The sequence below is a fragment of the Manis javanica genome, chromosome 8, assembly GCF_040802235.1.
Source record: "Manis javanica isolate MJ-LG chromosome 8, MJ_LKY, whole genome shotgun sequence".
NCBI classification, from domain to species: domain Eukaryota; kingdom Metazoa; phylum Chordata; class Mammalia; order Pholidota; family Manidae; genus Manis; species Manis javanica.
In genome coordinates, this window is record NC_133163.1 from 35709106 (window position 1) to 35729809 (window position 20704).

General features: G+C 41.8%; 1 protein-coding gene across 1 annotated transcript in view; it reads right to left on the reverse strand.

Annotated features, from left to right (window-relative positions):
* FNTB (farnesyltransferase, CAAX box, subunit beta) overlaps nt 1–17607 on the reverse strand; it is a 94026-nt gene extending 76419 nt beyond the window's left edge. Inside the window, exon 1 of the mRNA XM_037006220.2 lies at nt 17244–17607. Coding sequence (XP_036862115.1) covers nt 17244–17387 — 144 coding nt within the window. The 5' untranslated portion in view covers nt 17388–17607. The remainder of the gene's footprint in view (nt 1–17243) is intronic.
* Nucleotides 17608–20704: the final 3097 nt, after the last annotated feature.

Below are 20704 nucleotides of genomic sequence, written 5' to 3' on the forward strand. Positions count from 1 at the left end.
TCCTTTGTAGATTTTCTTTAGAGAATGTCTATTCAGATATTTTGCTCATTTAAAAAAATGGGTTATTTGTCTTTTCATTACTAAATTGTAATCCTTACGTATGCTAGGTACAAGTCCCTGGTATTCTTGATACAAAACAGATAAGTGATTTGCAAAAATTTACTCCCATTCCGTGGATTGTCTTTAGGAAATGGTGTATTTTAGCAGATCACCTGGTTTTTAGAGTACAACCTAAAAATAATACTAAGCAGCAAGCCTGCAGGGTTTTTTGACAAATAGTAATGATTAATATAAAAATTCAAAGTACTTGGGGAGAGAAGAATCAAAGTAATCCCCAAAACGTGCAACATATCTTTTTTGCTTCTTTTCCTCATATAGCCTTTATACAGTGTTATGTAAACTCTGAGTAAAATTGTTACTGGGAATTTCAAACAATATGGCTTCTCTCTCACTTACCAACTTTACATTTCCCTGTATGGCCCCGGAAGATGACTGGTTAGCCAGAGACGGGTAAGATTCCTCAAGGGAGGAACAACCTAAGACACGCACAGTCGCAGGGGGGCCATCAGGTGAGAAATTGGGGATCAACAGAGGTGAAGCTTAGAACCTCACCCCCCCGTTTTGAGAGAAATCTTCTGCATCCGTAGATGTTTTAATGCCCTTGTCTAGCTCGGATTAACACATAGTCTACAGGCACACACCTAATCTTCTACAGTTGCTCTCTTACAACACTAAACTATGTTTTCTACCTTTATCTTGCATCTACCTACCACCTCAGCATTTTATTAAAAATAAAAATAATAGTAATAATAAAGGGAGAAATGTGGGATCCACATATAAATCAAGTATAAAAATCAAACGAATATTCATATTTGACCTGATTGTTTACAGTTCATAATGCGTGATCAAAACCGAAAGTTTCTGTGATGACTGCCCTTGTACTGTTCACCATGTAAGAACTTATTCACTATGTAAGAATTTGTTCACCATGTAAGAACTTGTTCATTATGCTTCAGAAGATTGGAGACTGATGAGAATTAGGCTTGAGATGGATTAATGAGTGTGCATTGAGCATTGACTCCCCTATACAGAATTTTATTGTTGTTAACAACCATTTGATCAATAAATATGAGAGATACCCTCTCAAAAAATATATATATATATATAAATAAATAAAATAAAAAAATAAAAAAAAATTGTTACTGGGAAGATGCAAGCATTCATTGAATGTTCTGATTTGCATAGCAGAAGGAAAAAAGTTACTTGTATATAAAAAATTTAACATAGTAGACCTGAGACTGCTATCCTTACGAAGTCCTCCTTATTGGGTGGAACCTTGGCTGGTGTCTGGGAACCTAGATTTGGGGAGGGTTCCCAACATTCCCAGAACTGATACAAGTGGCTCACTGTGCCTAATAGATATACATAATGTAGTTTATGCTGAACAGCTACTTTCCTCTGAGAGTCTGGAATTTTGAGAAGTGCTAGACAAAGAGAGTGCATAAGTGACCAACCCCCAGTAAAAACCATGAACACCAAGTGTGGGGAAGTTGGGGTTCCTATGGCCAGGATCCTCACTGAACTTAAACCACCTGATGATGTAACTGGCCTGTTGCTAGGCTGCCGCTTCCACACCTTTAGGCAATAAGCTATTATTGTGCTATATAGAGAGCTTGGCCCAGTGCTCTGGGCGGAGGCAAAGATGCTAATGCTCGACCTACTCCACCAGAGAACAAGCCAGGTAAGCAACCCTTTCACCCCAAAAAATGTTTTGCTGTCAATTTCTTTGGTCACACTAAATCCATAGCGAACTTGCCTGGGGCTGAAACCCATTGGCAAGACAACTGGCGACAGTTGGCAGGGTTCACTGTTGACCAAGGAAAAAGGCAGGCTGCCCTTATGGGAGGGGCGCTTCTGCGGGCTGCCCCTCCAACAGTGGGTATGTGGTCTAAGATGGCTTGCCTCCTAGAGGACTGGGCCCCACCCCAGGACTGGAGGCAAGTGGAGGTGACACCTGAGGCAGTATGGGCGGCTCTTGGTAGAGTGGATCCTTTGAGAAGCAGAGTTTCCGTGAGGCAGTGGGGACTGTGGGTTGGCTGCTTCTCACAGTCTTAAAAAGGTCTACAGAGGAGACCCAAGAAACGGTGGTGCGAGAACGCGAGCTGCAAACCTCTGTGGATTCCCTGAGGAAGGAGATGACATTGATGTGGGAGGAGGAAGCATAAGAGCGCCAGCAGCAAGGAGCCATTGGAGACAAGATGGCAGTGCTGCCAGGTGTTCTGAAGGAGGAAGAGGCCATCAAGGAAAAGGGACGAGCTCCTGAGGGAAGCACAGGCGGAGGTGGCACGAGAGCGTCAGCTGCAAAGCATGCAGGTGAAGGTAAGAGACTTTCTGAAGACTGAGCTGGCATTGCTACGAGGCAGGGTAGAAAAGGTAAAGGCTCTAGCAGAGGAGGCACTTGGGGAGGGGAGAGAAAGGTGCCATCAGCCCCAGAAATGGAGGAGCTGGGGAAGGATGAAGGGGTGGTGCCAGAGGCACTGGCACCTCCTGTATTGAAAGCAAAGCACACCCAGTGGTTGTAAAGAAAATAAAGACCCAGCAGCTGAAAGTTCCCCAAGAAGAGGGGCAGCCCCCTCCCCAGGTCGTGGAGCACTCTGTGGTCCACCCCTATACTCAGGCTGAGCCGGTGGCTGTGGAACTTAGGGGTGGATGGAATTGTCCTGTCGGGATCAGAGATGGGAAAGCTGTCTTCCCTGACAGTGCAGCTCACCTTGAGGCAGCGATTACAAAATGGACATCAGACCCCAGGGAGTTACTCCTTCCTTGAGTGGCTTATGGCTGCACTTCGTGCTGTGTGGCCCAATCAGGGTGATCTGCCATCCTTCCCTGTTAGATGGCAGACGTATGCTGAGCTCCAACAGGTGCGACGAGAGCTAGGCATAAGAAATGCCATGTATATAGTCCAGAGAATTAAAGCCCAGATGAAGAAATTTTCACTACTGGGATGAGAAATATTGTACTTCAAATGGCTCCTACATCCCTCTTTGGGTCTCCAGTGGCCATTCTTTCCCCTCACTTAGGGCATCCCATAAGCGAGGTGACACGTATAGTAGCAGACTTAGGAGAGGCAGAAGAAATGAGAATCTGGAAAGAAAGAAGACCTGTTACTCACAAGAAGAATTTACAGGGCCCTATGAAGGTTACGAGGACCCAGATGTGGGTTGATTTAATACAGGCAGGAGCAGATGGAAGGAAATTAGATGGAAAGTCCAATAGGATCTTACTAGAGCTATGGCAACAGCTGAAACCAGAGCAGCAGTTCCAGCCATTAAAACTAAAGAGGCAGAGGTCAGAGGCAGAGCCATGAGTCCAGCCTGTGTGTTTGCAAGAGTTCCTGCTGGAGAACAAGCCAACCTGTTGGATTCTGGTCACAACTCTGGGAAGGGGCAGAGGTACGATACACTTTGATAGAAAAACAACTGGCTGCCATGTATCATGCCTTGCTGGCTACAGAACCCATCACTAGAATGGCCCCAATAAAGGTAATAACCACCTATCCCATCTTGGGGTGGGTACGAGACTGGACCCAAAAGCCAAGGAGTGGTGTGGCACGAACACCCACACTAGCCAAGTGGGGTGCTTACCTACAGCAGCATAGTGCCCTCTCTAGTAGCCCCTTGAGTGAAGAACTCCAATGCTTGTTGTGGCCAGTGACATATACTAGTGAAAAGCAGGAAGAACTTGCTTTCAAACCATTAGTAGCAAAGAGTCCCTACTGGGAGGGAAGAGCCCCTACACCTGAAGATGCATGATACACAGATGGCTCCAGCCACAGGCAGCCCCCAAAATGGAGGCCATAGCTTTCCATCCTAAGACTGAGACAATATGGATGGAAGATGGTGAGGGGAAGAGCAGCCAATGGGCAGAGCTGAGGGCTGTGTGGCTTGTGATCAGCCAGGAGCCCTCCCCTATAGTTGTCTGCACTCACAGCTGTCGGGGCTTGACCCTGTGGCTTGACCCTATGGCTACCAACCTGGTACCATGCCAACTAACTGGTTGGTCACCAATCCCTTTGGGGCAAGAATTGTGGCAAGACTTACGAGCCTGTGGTCAGACTAAAATAATTACAGTATACCATGTGACAGGTCATTTGCCTATGGCATCCCCAGGAAATGATGAAGCAGATAAATTGGCCCAGATACGTTGGTTAGAAGGAAAGCCTGCCTCTGATGTAGCCCAATGGCTACATCAGCGTTTGTTGCATGAGAGGCAAAAGACAATGTGGGCTGTAGCCTGCCAGTGGGGCTTGCCTTTGACCTTCAAAGAAGTTAGCAGAGCCTGGCAGGAGTGGTTGTGTGCTCCAAAAGGGACTTACATGGAGTTCCACAGCAACATGGGACAATAGCTACGGGGTCTATACCCCTTGTCAGGTGGCAGATAGACTATATTGGGCCTCTACCTGTGTCAGAAGGATATCAGTATGCGATGACTTGTGTGGACACAGCTACTGGACTTCTGGTTGCTTTTTCTAACCCACTTTGCAGACCAGCAGACAACCAAAAGAAGCCTGGAGCGTCTCTTTGCTGCCCATGGCCGACCAGAAGTGATTGAGAGTGATCAGGGCACCCATTATACTGGACATACACTGCAAGAATGGGTACGACAGCTGGGAATTAAGTGGAAGTTTCATGTGCAATACAATCCTACTGCAGCAGGCATGATAGAGAGGCACAGTGGCTTGTTAAACTCTGGACTAAAGTCAGATACCAATAGTCGGCGGGGATGGTCAGTCCGCTTATGGACCGTGCTACGGTGTTTGAATGAGAGACCTCAAAAGGGAGCTCTGAGCCCCGTAGACATGCTAACACATATGGCTGCCTCCCTGTACAACTGCAAGTACAAACCAAGGAAAAATCACAGAAGCCAAGGTTTGACCACCAGAATAACATCTTGTTGCCAGCACCAACTGCACTGAATCCCAGAGACTCCATTGAGTGGACATGGCCTTGGACCTTTCGACATGGACCAACAATGGCTGGCTCTCCTGGCACCTTGGGGACAAGGCCTGGAAGCTGGCCTCCTGTGTATTCCTGGAGCAACAGCCTAGTGGCCACCAAAGGTTATAGTAGTATATCCTGAATGGCCAGAAGGTAAGAGCATCTTACCAGGGAGTTTTGTTTTATCATTCTGGCCAGTGCATGCACCTCCAGTAGCACTATATATAGACCCTTCAGTAACCCCCATGGGGAAAGGAGTAAAAGTATGGTATACTAGACCTGGAAGGGACCCTCTTTCTGCTACAGTTCTATCACAGGATGACTCTCTTGCATGCATCCTACCTGATGGACAAGATTTGCCTATGTTGGTGGCATTAAAACATGTGTCTTATCGCCCCTAAAGTCTTTGTGCATTGGGAACTTCCTCTGGCTTGAGGATTATTATAATTTTTATTATTAGGAACCTTCTCTGGCTTGAGGATCATTATAATTTTTGTATCAAAATCTTGCTGTATCTTAATTTTTATTATCTCTAAGTTGTTGTTATCCTCTGTTGCTATTGTGGAATCTGGTTACAGTGCTCCAGCTTTTTTGCACAGGGACCATTGCAGAAGATTGAAAGTGTGTAGATTGTAAGGTGAGAATCCTGGAGGGGTGGAGTGTGGGGAAGTTGGGGTTCCTATGGCCAGGATCCTCACTGAACTTAAACCACCTGATGGTGTAACTGGCCTGTTGCTGGGCTGCCGCTTCCACACCTTTAGGCAATAAGCTATTATTGCGCTATATAGAGAGCTCGGCACAGTGCTCTGGGTGGAGGCAGAGATGCTAGTGCTCGACCTACTCTGCCGGAGAACAAGCCGGGTAATAAACCCTTTCACCTCAAAGAACGTTTTGCTGTCAATTTCTTTGGTCACACTGAATCCATAGCGAACATGCCCGGGGCTGAAACCCATTGGCAAGACACCAAGTCTCTAACAAGCTTCTCTAGTAGCCAACACATTGCATGTGTCATCACAATTCAACGCTGGAGGAATTACGTACACCCTGTGTGAATCCACTGGGAGAAAACTATCAAAAGTTTGTGCCTAGTTTCCTCCAGACTTCATCCCATGAGCCTTTTCTCATTGCTGATTTTACTCTGTAGTCTTTTACTGTAATAAATCATAACCATGAGTTCTCTCAATCCTTACAGTGAATCAGCAAACTTAGGGGTGGTCTTGGAGGCCTCTAATACATTATTAGATTTAGAAATACAGCCTTTGGGACAGAATTAAGGGAAGTAGTCTTAACAAGTGCATATCCATAGGCAAGATCTATGATTAAATTCTTTTTTTAAATGATTGAAAAGTCTAACTTTAAATATAGGAGAACTGAGGCTATTCAAGAAAAGTTATCTCAGCATGAAGAATTCTGAATACTATATAGCTATCCAAATACCAAAAAAATAATCAGCTCTAACACAAGGATGCTGAAGCATGTTCACCTTCCCTGGCCCCTCATTTTATCTTGAATTTTGATGCCTCCTTTCCATTCCAAAGGACCTACTATTCTTTTCTAGTCAATCTCTGCTTTCTGCATGAGAACCCCCACAGCCAAGGCAGTTACCAACTGGGCACAATACAAAGGTGGATTAATGCCTCCATAACAACAAGTAATATTTTCTTTTGCATAAATAGCAAAGGACCCATAGGTTTATTTCCCTCGAGCATAGGGCACACAGTTCATGACCACATTAATGAAAGTGGAATGGCTCTCTTGGAAGGAGGACAGCCGAAAGCATCTGATCTGTTTCAGAAACAATGATACATGAAATGTTACAAGAAAGGCCATCAGGATTAGTCACCAGAAGATTAAGTCCCAAGGAATTAATGCTTCAAAAATGTTAAATATCTTGAAATAAAGAAACTTTGGGTGGTTCAACACACAAAAATAAAGATACAAAAGAATTTTGGGACAATTGGGTAAATTTTAAAATAAATTGGATATTAGATGATATAGGATTATTTTTTATTTTCTTAGGTGTCATGTTATTGTCCTTATGTAGAAGAATGTCATTCTTAAAATATGAATGCTTTATCAGTTAGCAATGAATTGTCATTGTGTCTTTACCTTGCTTTTAAAGATTCATTTTAAAAAATTGGTCATATACATATATACGCATGTATACACACACCCCAAAAGAAGAATTGTGTCTTTAGCTGGGTGATCCATTGGGTTTTTCTACCTTTGTCCTCGAGTAGGCTACTTTATAACTCTGTAGAGGTCCAAGTTGACCTGGTCTTCTTATCCAGCTGGCTCTCCTCTCTATCAAGGCTGAGATCCTTTATGAATCCTTAATGAACCAAGGGTTCTCAACCCTGAGTGCATATCAGAATCACCTGGAGAGTTTAAAAAAAATCCTGATGCCTGGGTCCCACCCTCAAAGGCTGTGCTTTAATTGGTCTGGGGTGCAACCTTGGAGGGAGAGGACAAAAAGCTTCCCAGGTGATTCTAACAGTTGAGAACCACTGCCCTCATTGTCAATTCCTTTTTTAAAAACCTGTTTTAACACCACGTATCCTAGAAGTAGTAAAGGAAAACTAAGTTTAAGTCATAAGCCAAAATGAACACTAGAAAGAGGTACCTAATAGCCTACAGAGTAACAATTGGTTATCAGCAGTAACCCCTCCTCCTTCAAAGGACAGGTGCTCATCATGACTCTGTTATTTCAGGAGTCTTCCAGAAGCATTTTGCACTAAAGAATTCCTAACAGCCCATGCATGTAGGAAAAGCTGGGATACGGCAGAGATGGTAAAACCCAATAACAAGGGAAGAAACATAGACTGTTGAGTAAATGTTGCTGGTAGAAAATTACCTTACTATTTCACACCCTAAAAAAAATAAATTTCAAGTTGATCAAGCTTGAACATGAAAAACTTCAATCGAATCATTAAAAAAGTATATAAGAGAATGTATTCATGAGATAGAAAATCTATTTTTTCTTTAAGAAGCCCAAACTATAAGGGAAAAGAAAGGTTAAAGGCAAACAAGAGCCTAGGGGAAAATATCTGGAACATATTTAAAGACATTATTTTCCCAAATTAGAACTGCTGACAATATCAAGTCTTAGGGTGTGGGGGAAAACAGAACTCCAGTATACCACTAATTAGTGCACAAACTGCTACAGCCACTTTGGAGGACAGTATGACAGCAGGTAATAACACTGAAAGGGCACAGAATCTTCAACCCAGAAATTTCCTAAGTAGAGCTCTATCTAGAGAAACTTCTGCACATGTGCAATGGAAGATGTGCATAAAGATGCTCACTGCAGTATTATAAATAATACTGAAAAATTGAGACCTGAAGTCCTGAGGATGTGGGTTCGCTCTGTCCCCATGACTTCCCAGGTTCTCCACATGACTCTTCCACATCAGGTTTGCACAGAGGAGAGCTGGGAGTTGCCCTCAGGAAGGAACTTCAGGGAGCCAGGCAGTGTTTCTGTAAATGTGGACTGTGCATTGCAGGCTTCTGCTTATATCCCCATCTGCCCCTCACCCCGGCCCAGAACTGAGGTGAATATTAACCAGCTGGGACTGACACCCCATATTCCTGAGCCAGAGTGGATCCGAGGCTCCTTTAGCTACACTCCAGTAATTTATATAATAAATTCCTCTTTTAAAATCTAAAATAAAAAATAATAATAATAATAATAATAATACTGAAAACTTAGATACAATCCAAACAGCCATCAGGGAGGGTAGGGATAAAATAGACTACTCTATACTATACTATACTATACTATACTATACTATACATCTAAGACATCCCATCTAACTACTGTAGACTATATATATAGTACAGTATATATATGCTATGGTATAGTATATACTATATATACTACACAGTAGTAAAGAAAAAATTTTGCACTTCAGTGGAAAACTATGCATTGTCTACAGCACCTGTCTGATTCTAGCCCTATTCATTGTTCTCAAATTATTTTAGGCCTCTCTGAAAGTTGTAATTGAGAAGATATGCAAACTCTATCTTGACCCTTAAACTTTGATTTGATCACCTCGTCCCAACACACACAATGGAAAAACCAGTTCTGCCTCTATTTGTAATTCAATTTCCTTACTCCAGATGAATATGTGCTTTTTGACTTTTACTTGAACTGGTAATAACATCTGCCTTGTTCCCTCAAGGTGAGTAAAATAAAAATTTTAACACATGTTATTTTTTATCTGTGTGAGACATGATTTTACCTTTTTCTGAAAATTATCTTTATTAGTAGTTATATAAGATAAACAAGATGAACAGTCATCAGTTTGGATAAAGATGAGAAACACTAAACAGAAAAAGACAAGATGACAGAGTTTGAGAATTTATGTAAATTTTTAAAAATAATGCACATAGTACAGAATTTACAGATGCAGACAGGATCAAAAGTGAGGAAGTGGAAGGATACATACTGGACTCACATAGAAGTTGCTTCTGGAGGGGGTGGGGCCAAACAGAACTGGGGGTGGGGTTAAAGGAGACTAGCTGGACTGTCATTGTTGTCCTTCAAGCAAATAACCAGAAGCAAAAAAAATAAGATGCTGGCAACTGCTAATTCTAGGTTCCAGGAAAACAATTGCTAATTATGTTATTATTCACATTTTTTGCTAACTACAAATTCCTTTAAAAAGATTCCAAAGTGCTTGGTTTCATGATGCCTAATCACCCAAGCTTTCCCACACCTACATAGGTAAGCAGGCCACAACACACAAAAGAAGCTGTGTTCTGAAATTTCAGTGAAGTCTGTTGTTTGGACCTTATTTGTTTTCTCATCAAATCAATGGTAGACCTAACCACTTGGTTCCCAGGCCAGCCCTCCCAAATCTTTTTAATCTATAACATAACTGTTAATCCTAACAGTACATCTCACTTTCTCCAGTCATGAGGGAACTGGTGGCTTAGGAGAGCAAAAAGGGAACACAAGAATTCAGAGTTAAAGATAACACCAACTGGACACATTGTAAAAGAATTCATATGTTATGCAAATGGGTAATTATAACTTGGGATAAAATATCCTTATCCATATTCAAAAGGGATTTATCTCCTAAACTTAAAGTGTGGTATAGAAAAACACATTAGCTAATACAAAATGTGGCGCCAGTAATGATAAAAATGCTAAGGTCAAAGATATATGTGAAGAATTTGGAGAAAAATGAAAATTTATGAATGAGGAAGAACAATATTTCTGAATTAGAATTGATTTTATAAAGTATGTAATTTTAAATAGGCATATGTACCAAAACTTAAGATGTAAATTTTATAAGTAGACAATTGATTTGTTCACCTATATACCTAAAAGTACATGTAATTTTGAGTTGACCAAAAAGTTTTGGGGGAGCTTTTTAATAGAGAAGATAGGAGAAATTTGCTATCTGGAAGTTTCTTTTAGCTGGGCAACATGGTATATGCTGAATGTCAATAAAACAAAATTGATTTCACTATAGCCAGCCTTCTGACCACTAAAGAAGGTAGAGCTCTGGTTCTTTCTACCAGAAGCATAAAAAACTGGTAAGTTTGAGCACATTTAATGACTTGTTTTACCTCTATTTAATAATCTTTTGGAGACATAACTTGAAAATAAGCCAACAGCAGGAGTCAGGATTCATTCCTGGACCCCTGACATTCCCTCCTTCAGGTTCTGAGTGGCACAATGCCTGTCCCTTGAAGCCAGCTCCTCGGCCAAGCTCTATCCCTCGCTTTTCTCCCCGAGCCCTGCTGGCCCATCCATCCAGCTGACCTAGTTTCTTATCACAGCCAACCTGCACCATCCATTCCTGGTAAGCGTTTTCCTTCCTAACAGCTCCTCTGACTGGAATGGCTGCTCCCCAAGTCCATCCTTTGCAGCCCAACACTATCCTGAAATTGTCCTGACAGGATGTCCCGTCCACATCAGATTGAGTTCCTCTCCCTGACTGTCAATAATCTAGCACTTAATTATGTGTCCCTGTACATTGTTCTGGGACTGCTTCAGACATATTCTTTATTTTTCCTCTTAGAGAAAAGAGTTTTGAAGGTAGGAACTACAGCAGATAATTCTTCTAAGTTCCCCTCAGAGCTCCTTGTCACTGGACTGAATGCTGTCTAATGACAAAATGCCATTTCAAGTGGGAGATGCTTTGGCCCCTGTTCAAAGGCAAACTAAAAGACAGATAGGAGTAGCACCCTCTGTAATAAGCGTTTTGGGCAAGCCTCCTATTCCTGAGACTATACCAGTATTAACCTACCGGCCTGAGTCACAGAGTATTTGCAATGGGAGTGACTACAGATGGCACCAAAAGGAAGAAAACCACTAGCAATACAATCACCTCGCACTTTCCAGAGTCATAAAATGTTCTCCATGCACCAAATCCATCAACAAAGCAGCTCGTCAAGAAAGGACCTTTAAAAAAACAACCGAGAATCTGACTACACCTCATTAGCTCCACTACCACAGCCCTGAGCTAAGCTGCCAACATCTGTCACCTGGCATATTGCAATGGCCTCCTAACTGGTTTCCCTGCACAGACCCTTGCCTCCTCACAGTCTACTCTCAACAGTGACCTACATGAACTTGTTAAAATGCTGGTCAGATTGTGTCAAAACCCTCAGATAATGGACCATTCGACTCCCGGTAGGAACAGATGGCACATTCACAGTGGGTGATTTGAGGAGAGTTTATGAAGGTACTAGTTACAAAGGTATGGCAGGTGTAGGAAAACCACAGGGAGGAGTGCAGTACTCTGGGGCGGGCACACAGGGGTACTGGATCCCCTCCTAGACCTGAAAGTATGAAGAAACAGAGTAGAGAGGGAGACAGAGAGCTCCAAAGAGAAGGCACCTGAGAGGAGATGGGCCTTAAGGAGAGAGACACTTCGGCCCATGCAATCCTGCAGAGAGGGAACAAATGCACTCATTCATTCTTCTCCCTCTCTCATGTCCCAGCAGTACTGCCCATGGCCAAATACAACCAGAAGCCATGAGGCAAGCGAGCCTTTCAATACAGGTCCACCTCCTGGGGCACATCTGCAGAGCAGGGTAGAAAAGAGGAACGTGAATCTGGGGGGGAAATGGGAGCTATCCAACCGAATCGTTTCCCATCCCAATCAGGATTCTGAAAGTACTTACAATGGCCTGTAAGGCCCTATATGATCCCACCTCATCGCCTGTTCTGTTCACCAACCTCTCTGCTCACAGAGCCGCTCCACTCACCAGGCACACTCCTGCCTTAGGTCCTTTGTGCTGGCTACTTTCTCTGCCCAGGATGCTTTTCCCCTAGATTAAAAAAGGGCTTGTTCACTCACTCACTTCAGGTCTCAGCTCAAATGTCACATCACCAGCAGTGTACCCCTTACCACCTTACATAAAATCCCCCCTGCTCCCACTCCATCCATTCCTGGCCTATCTTATTTCCCTTATACTAAACTTAATTTTTCTCCAAAGCACTTCCCTCTAATTAAAATTGGTTGGTTGTTTTCCTCTTTTAATTGACTACCTTCCTGGCCTAGCACAAAAGTTTCCTAACAGCATCAACTTGGCCTCTTTTGTTCACTGCCTTATGCCCAGTGCCTAGAACAGTTCCTGGTACTTAGAAGGCACTTAAGTATTTGTTGAATGAATGAAAATGTGAGAACAGAAGAACCCACAGCTAAGGGCTCTTTCCACTATTTATAGATTTAACTCCTATTATCAAACTGTCATTTAACAAATAAAGTTTCCTGATAATCAGGAAACAGGTGACAAGCTTTTATTTTTATTGGCAATGGCACAAAATTGAGCACTGTCAGTAAATCCCTATGAAGAAACGGACAGAACCAAAAGAATAACAGCACCTTCTATGAACAACTCCTCCTAACAAGGTTGGTATTTCCTATAAATAAGAAATCATTAACCTACCAACCTAGTACTTCTCTAAGCCTCAATCTTCACTGTGAAATGTCTGGGGAGCACTTAACACAGTGCTGGGACCCAAGTGATGCGCACTGCAATGATTATTCAGACACTGAGATAGCCATGAGAATGGAATACTACATTAACTTCTACTCTCTGTAACTTCTGATCCTAGACTTTTAAAACGTGAGCTCAAAACATGACCCGCCACATCAACAAAAAGGACAAAAATGATATAATCATCTCCATAGAAGCTGAAAAAGCATTTGACAAAATTCACCATTCATTCATGATAAAAACTCTCAACAAAATGGGTATAGAGGGCAAGTACCTCAACATAATAAAGGCCATATATGACAAACCCACAGCCAACATTATACTTAACATCAAGAAGCTGAAAGCTTTTCCTTTAAGATCGGGAACAAGACAAGGATGCCCACTCTCCCCACTTCTATTCAACATAGTACTGGAGGTCCTAGCCATGGCAACCAGACAACACAAAGAAATAAAAGGCATCCAGATTGGCAAGGAAGAAGTTAAAATGTCCCTGTTTGTAGATGACATGATATTGTACATTAAAAACCCTAAAGAATCCACTCCAAAACTACTAGATCTAATATCTGAATTCAGCAAAGTTGCAGGATACAAAATTAATACACAGAAATCTGTGGTATTCCTATACACTAACAATGAACTAGCAGAGAGAGAAATTAGGAAAACAATTCCATTCACAATTGCATCAAAAAGAATAAAATACCTAGGAATAAACCTAACCAAGGAAGTGAAAGACCTATACTCTGAAAACTACAAGACACTCATGAGAGAAATTAAAGAAGATACCAATAAATGGAAACACATCCCGTGCTCATGGATAGGAAGAATTAATATTGACAAAATGGCCATCCTGCCTAAAGCAATCTATAGATTCAATGAAATTCCTATCAAAATACCGACAGCATTCTTCAACAAACTAGAGAAAATCATCCTAAAATTCATATGGAACCACAAAAGACCTAGAATAGCCGAAGCATTCCTGAGCCAAAGGAAGAATAAAGCAGGGGGAATTATGCTCCCCAACTTCAAGCTCTACTACAAAGCCACAGTAATCAAGACAATTTGGTACTGGCACAAGAACAGACCCATAGACCAATGGAACAGACTAGAGAGCCCTGATATAAACCCAACCATGTATGGTCAATTAATATATGATAAAGGAGCCATGGACATACAATGGGGAAATGACAGCCTCTTCAACAGCTGGTGTTAGCAAAACTGGACGGGTACATGCAAGAGAATGGAACTGGATTATCGTTTAACCCCATACACAAAAATAAACTCAAAATGGATTAAAGACTTGAATGTAAGTCATGAAACCATAAAACTCTTAGAAGACAACATAGGCAAACATCTCCTGAATATAAGCATGAGCAACTTCTTCCTGAACCCATCTCCTCAAGAGAGGGAAATAAAAACAAAAATGAACTCATGGGACTACATCAAACTAAAAAGTTTTTGTACAGCAAAGGACATCATCAACAAAACAAAAAGGCATCCTACAGTATGGGAGAATATATTTGTAAATGACATATCTGACAAAGGGTTAACATCCAAAATATATAAAGAACTTACACACCTCAGCACCCAAAAAGCAAGTAACCCAATTAACAAATGGGCAGAGGATATGAAGAGACGGTTCTCCAAAGAAGAAATTCAGATGGCCAACAGATACATGAAAAGATGCTCCACATCACTAATCATCAGGGAAATGCAAATTAAAACCACAATGAGATATCACCTCACACCAGTAAGGATCGCCACCATCCAGAAGACAAACAACAACAAATGTTGGCGAGGATGCGGAGAAAGGGGAACCCTCCTACACTGCTGGTGGGAATGTAAGCTAGTTCAACCATTGTGGAAAGCAATATGGAGGTTCCTCAAAAAACTAAAAATAGAAATGCCATTTGATCCCGGAATCCCACTCCTTGGAATATACCCAAAGAATACAACTTCTCAGATTCAAAAAGACATATGCACCCCTATGTTCACTGCAGCACATTTTACAATAGCCAAGATATGGAAGCAACCTAAGTGTCCATCTGTAGATGAATGGATAAAGAAGATGTGGTATATATATGCAATGGAATACTATTCAGCCATAAGAAAGAAACAAATCCTACCATTTGCAACAACATGGATGGAGCTGGAGGATATCATGCTCAGTGAAATAAGCCAGGTGAAGAAAGACAAATGCCAAATGATTTCTCTCATTTGTGGAGTATAACAATGAGGCAAAACTGAAGGAACAAAAATGGCAGCAGACTCAGAGACTCCAAGAATGAACTAGTGGTTACCAAAGGGGAGGGGTGTGGGAGGGTGGGTGGGGAGGGAGAAGGGGATTGAGGGGTATTATGTTTAGTACACATGGTGTAGGGGATCATGGGGAGAACAGTGTATCACAGAGAAGGGACATAGTGGATCTCTGGCAACTTGCTGCACTGAAGGACAGTGACTGCACTGGGGTATGAGTGGGGACTTGATAATAAGGGTAAATGTAGTAACCACATTGTTTTTTCATGTGAAACCTTCGTAAGAGTGTATATCAATCATACCTTAATAAGAAATTGAAAAAAAAAAACATGAGCTGGAATAATGGTATGGAAAAGAAATATAAGATGCTCTACTATACCACACAGTTGGGCCTAGATTTGAAAGACATCCTATAACAATGTTCTTTATCAGAACCTAACTTTCTTATCTGGCCAGGCCGTGGCCAACCCTTGTATCCATTTTTGCATCACTCATTATGCCTAGGCACTTAGAATATAAGTGCTAGTGTTTTCCTGGTAAGAACTAAGCAGGAAACTCTACTGAAAACAGTAGTATAGAAAAAAGAGAAAGAGAAGATTCAGTAAAGCTCCCCTCTAACCAAGGAGATCTCTGATCTGGTTTCTAAATTAACAGACCAACTTCTAATTTCCTTTCTCCATCAGCATTCTGTCCATAGCCTTATCTGCTGGGCTGGTTAACTACATAAAAGGTAATCAAACAGTCTAAGAGCAGAAAAAAGGAAAAAGGCTCAACCTGAATCAACTCAACAATCCATCACTTAGGAATGCTGCAAAGATCTTGTAGGTTTTTCATTGATGTTAGATTTCTTTGCAATCTTTTGCAAAAACACCTCTGTAGAAGGAAACACTGGTGAGCTAACTAACCTCTGGAGCTAGACTCAAAAGGCAAGGATTTCCTTTCTACCCTAAAATCCACAAAGTAGAAATCTCCAGTTATAATACTCTATTCCATATGTATGACTGTGTATTCAAGCCCTTGTTTTTGTTATTAATTTACACTTATAGTCATAAATATACAATATAACTATCACTACTAATTTGCCTAAACAGAGGCTTTCATCTTCAGGTATGAAAGTCAAACCAGGTCCCTCCAAGGCTAAGCCTGGACACTGATCTTACTAAGAGATCTTACTTCAGTAAGCAGTCTGATACTTCGGAGTTAATGCTAAAAAGATTCATCTTGACCTTTTCTAGTGACAGATGGACAAACATTCCAACAATAATTTGAAAACAATTTCAACTGGGGAATAGAAGAAAAACTAAGCTATCTTTTACTACTCATTTCTCAATCCCTTTTCAAAGTGATAGGTCTGATCCCATTGCAAGACCTCGGCGAATGAATGACACGTAGTCCAAAATTTATACTTTTACTATAGCACTTTCCAAGTGTATTGTTTTCCTGCCTGTACTCATGGTCAGGCACTCTTCTAATTCTTTGTATTTCCAACGTTTAACATTGTCCAACACGTTGTTGGTGCTCAAATGATATGATTACTAAAATGCCCATCTACGAGGCAGGACCCAACCTGCCATTATGGGTCAGAAATTAAAGAAATCATGGAATGGCATGACCGCAGTCTGGCCGCTTCTCTTCTCTATGTCCCAAAACTATGAACAGTGTGGGGAAAGTACAGTATCCATCCAAGAGTCTCCTGATGTCCTGGCAGAATGTAGCGGGCTGTCTGACCCGCCCAGGCTATTTCAGTCCTCCAGGCTCAGAACATGATTCTCTCCGGTCCCTAAGGCAGAGAGCACCCGGGTACCGTCCTCGCCTCCAACCCCAACCCTGACGACGACCCCTCCCTAACCTGGCCCTACAAACGCGCCACTCCCCAGCACAAGCCGGGGCGCCCAGAGCTTCCCAGAGGGGAGCTGCCGCGGTGTACTGTGGGAGTCGTAGTTCCCGGGTGACTTCCGCACCCGGGCGGCCTTGCGGACCGGACTCCCGCTCCCAGAAGCCCCCACGCGGGCACATCGCCCAGTCCTACCTCACCTGTTCTATGGACGTGACTGTTTCCACTGAGTCGTCCTGCAACCGCTCCCGCGCGTGCTCGGGCCTCAGACTGTACAGCGGCTCTGACCAGACTGGGGAGGAAGTTGGAGGGCAATAGTAGGTGAAGGAACTCGGAGAAGCCATGACCAGGAAAACAGCGGGTGGTGTATAAGACTCAGCTTCGTAAAACAACAACGCGCATTGAAACTCCAGCGGGTTAAGGAGCTACGGAGAGCGGGTAGAGTCAAAAGACTTTTGAACGCGAATCTCCTCCCACCTGCACGTCGTCAGGGAATGAGTTACTAGGATGCTGCTGCCCCCCATTGGGCAGAGGAGCAGCAGCAAGAAGCTCTGCTTCCCGGCACGCAAGGATGTGTCCATCTGAATTTCATTTCCGAGAGATGGTGTAGGATGCCTTGGTTCGTTATGCAAATTAAAACACACATGCATACACTTCAACATTCTGCTAATTCTCACTTCATTGTAATGTCAGTAGTTCGTAGTTTCGGGTGCCCAAGAACCCAGTAAGTATAACCATAAAAGCATTTCAGACAGCTGTCCTGATTGCCTCAGTCACGCTGTTACTAATTACTAATATAATAATAATATTTTTGTGCACTTCTGAGTACGTCAAAGTCATCCAGGAGAAACCAACAGCTTCTCAATAAAGAATTGCCATCTCAATACTCAGTGATGGAGGAAAGGCACATTGTCATTTTCTCCTATCCCCTAGGGAGTTACAGTGTAATAGCAGAAACTAAAATGCTGTAGGAGGAACAAGTGGAAGTGAAACAAAACATTCATTTATTCAGCACTTTTTTATGAAGCACCTATCACATGTTAGGCATTGTGGTAGGCCCCTAGGAATGCAAAAGTGGACAAAACCAAAAAAGGTCCCTGTCCAGTCTTGCAGTCTAGAAGAATAGGCACAATGAATGAACACAATAAATATCTGAAGACTTATGATTAGTGGTATGAAGGAAAATAACAGGGTCTATGAGATAGGCTAAAGGAGGAGATGGTCAGGCCAAGTCTGAGACTTAAAGGATGACAAGGAGCCATCCATATGAACAATATGGGGAAGAGCTCCATGAGAGAAACAGCAGATGTGGGAGAATATGCCACCATTATACAAGTGCATGTTTGTATTAATTCTGATGTTTAATCTAAAGGTGTTAAGAATAAATGAAATTCTTATTGTGTGCAGTTAATCATCACATATGCCTCTATAAAAATGTTAAAGTTGTGACTTTAGGAAAATCCTGCTACATCATGCAAGAAACAGAAAAGAATCTCAGGGTCCAAATCAAAAGGACTACACCAAAACAGTCTCTTCAATAACAGGTGTTGGGAAAACTGGACAGCTACATGCAAGAGAATGAACATGGATTACTAACTCCATACACAAAAGTAAACTTGAAATGGGTCAAAGACTTGAATGTAAGACATGAAACCACAAAACTCTGAGAAGAAAAAATAGGCAAAAATCTCTCGAATATAAACACTAGCGATTTTTTCCTGGTTACATCCCCTCATGCAAGGGAAACAAAATAAAAAATGAACAAGTGGGACTACATTAAACTAAAAAGCTTCTCTACAGAAAAGGAAACCATCAGTAAAACAAAAAAGCAACCTACAGTTATGAAAGCATAGATTTGTAAATCATTTATTCAATAAGGGGTTAACATCCAAAATACATGAAGAACTCACAAGCCTCAACATCAAAAATCAATAATAACCTGATTTAAAAAATGGGTGGAGGAACTGAACAGACATTTCTCCAAAGAATAAATTCAGATGGCCAACAGGCACATGAAAAGATGCTCCACATTGCTAATCATCAGGGAAATGCAAATCAAAACCACAATGAAATATCACCTCACACTAGTTAGAGTAGCCACTATCCAAAAGACAAGAAATAACAAGTGTTGGTGAGGATGTGGAGAAATGGGAACCCTCCTACACTGTTGGTGGGAATGTAAATTGGTGCAGCCCCTGTGGAAACTTTTATGGAGGTTCCTCAAAAAACTAGAAATAGAAATACCATTCAACCCAGTAATTCCACTTCTAGGAATTTAAGTAAAGAAAACAAAGTCCCTGATTTGAAAAGATATATACACCCCTATGTTTTTTACCACATTATTTATAATAGCCAAGATATGGAAGCAACCTAAGAGTCCACCAGTAGATGAAAGAATACACAATGGAATATTACTTATTACTCAGCCATAAAAAGAAAAGAAATCCTGCCATTTGCAACAAGATGGATGGATCTAGAGGGTATTATGCTATGTGAAATAAACCAGTTGGAAAAAAACAAATACCAAATATCACTTACCTGTGGAATCTAAAAGCAAAACAGAATGAACAAAAGAGCAGTAGACTCATAGACACTGAGAAAGGATTGGTAGTTACTGGTAGTTGAGGTGAGTGGGTGGGGAGGCTGAGGAGGATAAAGGGACCCAAAATTTTCATCATAATATAAGTTGGTCATGGGGACGGTAGTACAGCATGGAGAATATAGCCAATGATTCTGTAACATCTTCCTATGTTGCAGATAGTAACCGCACTAGAGTGGGTGAGGAATTAATAATAGGTAACTGTTGAACCACTGTGTTGTATATTTAAAACCAATATAAGGCTGTATATCCACGATACTTCAATAAAAATAAAAAAGGACTACACCAAAATGATAACATCAAGAGTTGGGGTGGGTGAGGGGAGAAGATACGATAATAGCAGACATTCCAAGTAGACTTGGACAACTTCTTGCTCAGAACATTTTACTCTGTTCCCTCTTAATTCCAAGGCATATGTCTAGGACCCAAGGACCATGTGCAGTATTTCAAAACCAGCCATTCCCCTGTTCTCAGTCTCTGGTGTTAAATAGCAGCACTCAGAAAGAGTCTTAAGAATGAGGCTGGGATTGTCAAAAGGCCTCAGAGGAATAAACACTACCACCACGCCCATTTCAGTGGTGCTGTTGCCCAGGTAAGTCCTGTAGGTGGCATGATGTTACCAAACCTGAGACTAAATGACACTGGGTTATGACAACAGATAAGGATGGGCTTTACCTCTCTCTGTGTTGGAATGTTAATGTCTTTCCCTTAGTTCTATCTTGGAAAAAATGATCTCATAAAGACTGGGTCATACCTGAGGATTCAGCCTTCTTTGTAGAGTTGCTTTTCTGGCTAGAAATTTAAACTGAGCTACTGAAAGAGTAGCTGTAATAGTTTTGCAACAGAGTGTTACATTTGTTACAGGTGCACCTAAAGCAATTGTAAATTGTTTTCAAGAAACAAATCTAAATCCTCATCTGAAATGCAGTTTTATCTGCAGTGGGATGCAAAAGATGTTAATAGGGTCATGGCAAGAGTTTCCTTCAGGATACTATCTGTTCATTCAATAAATATTTATATATTGAATACATGTTATGTGCTGGGCACTGAGCTAAGTGCTGA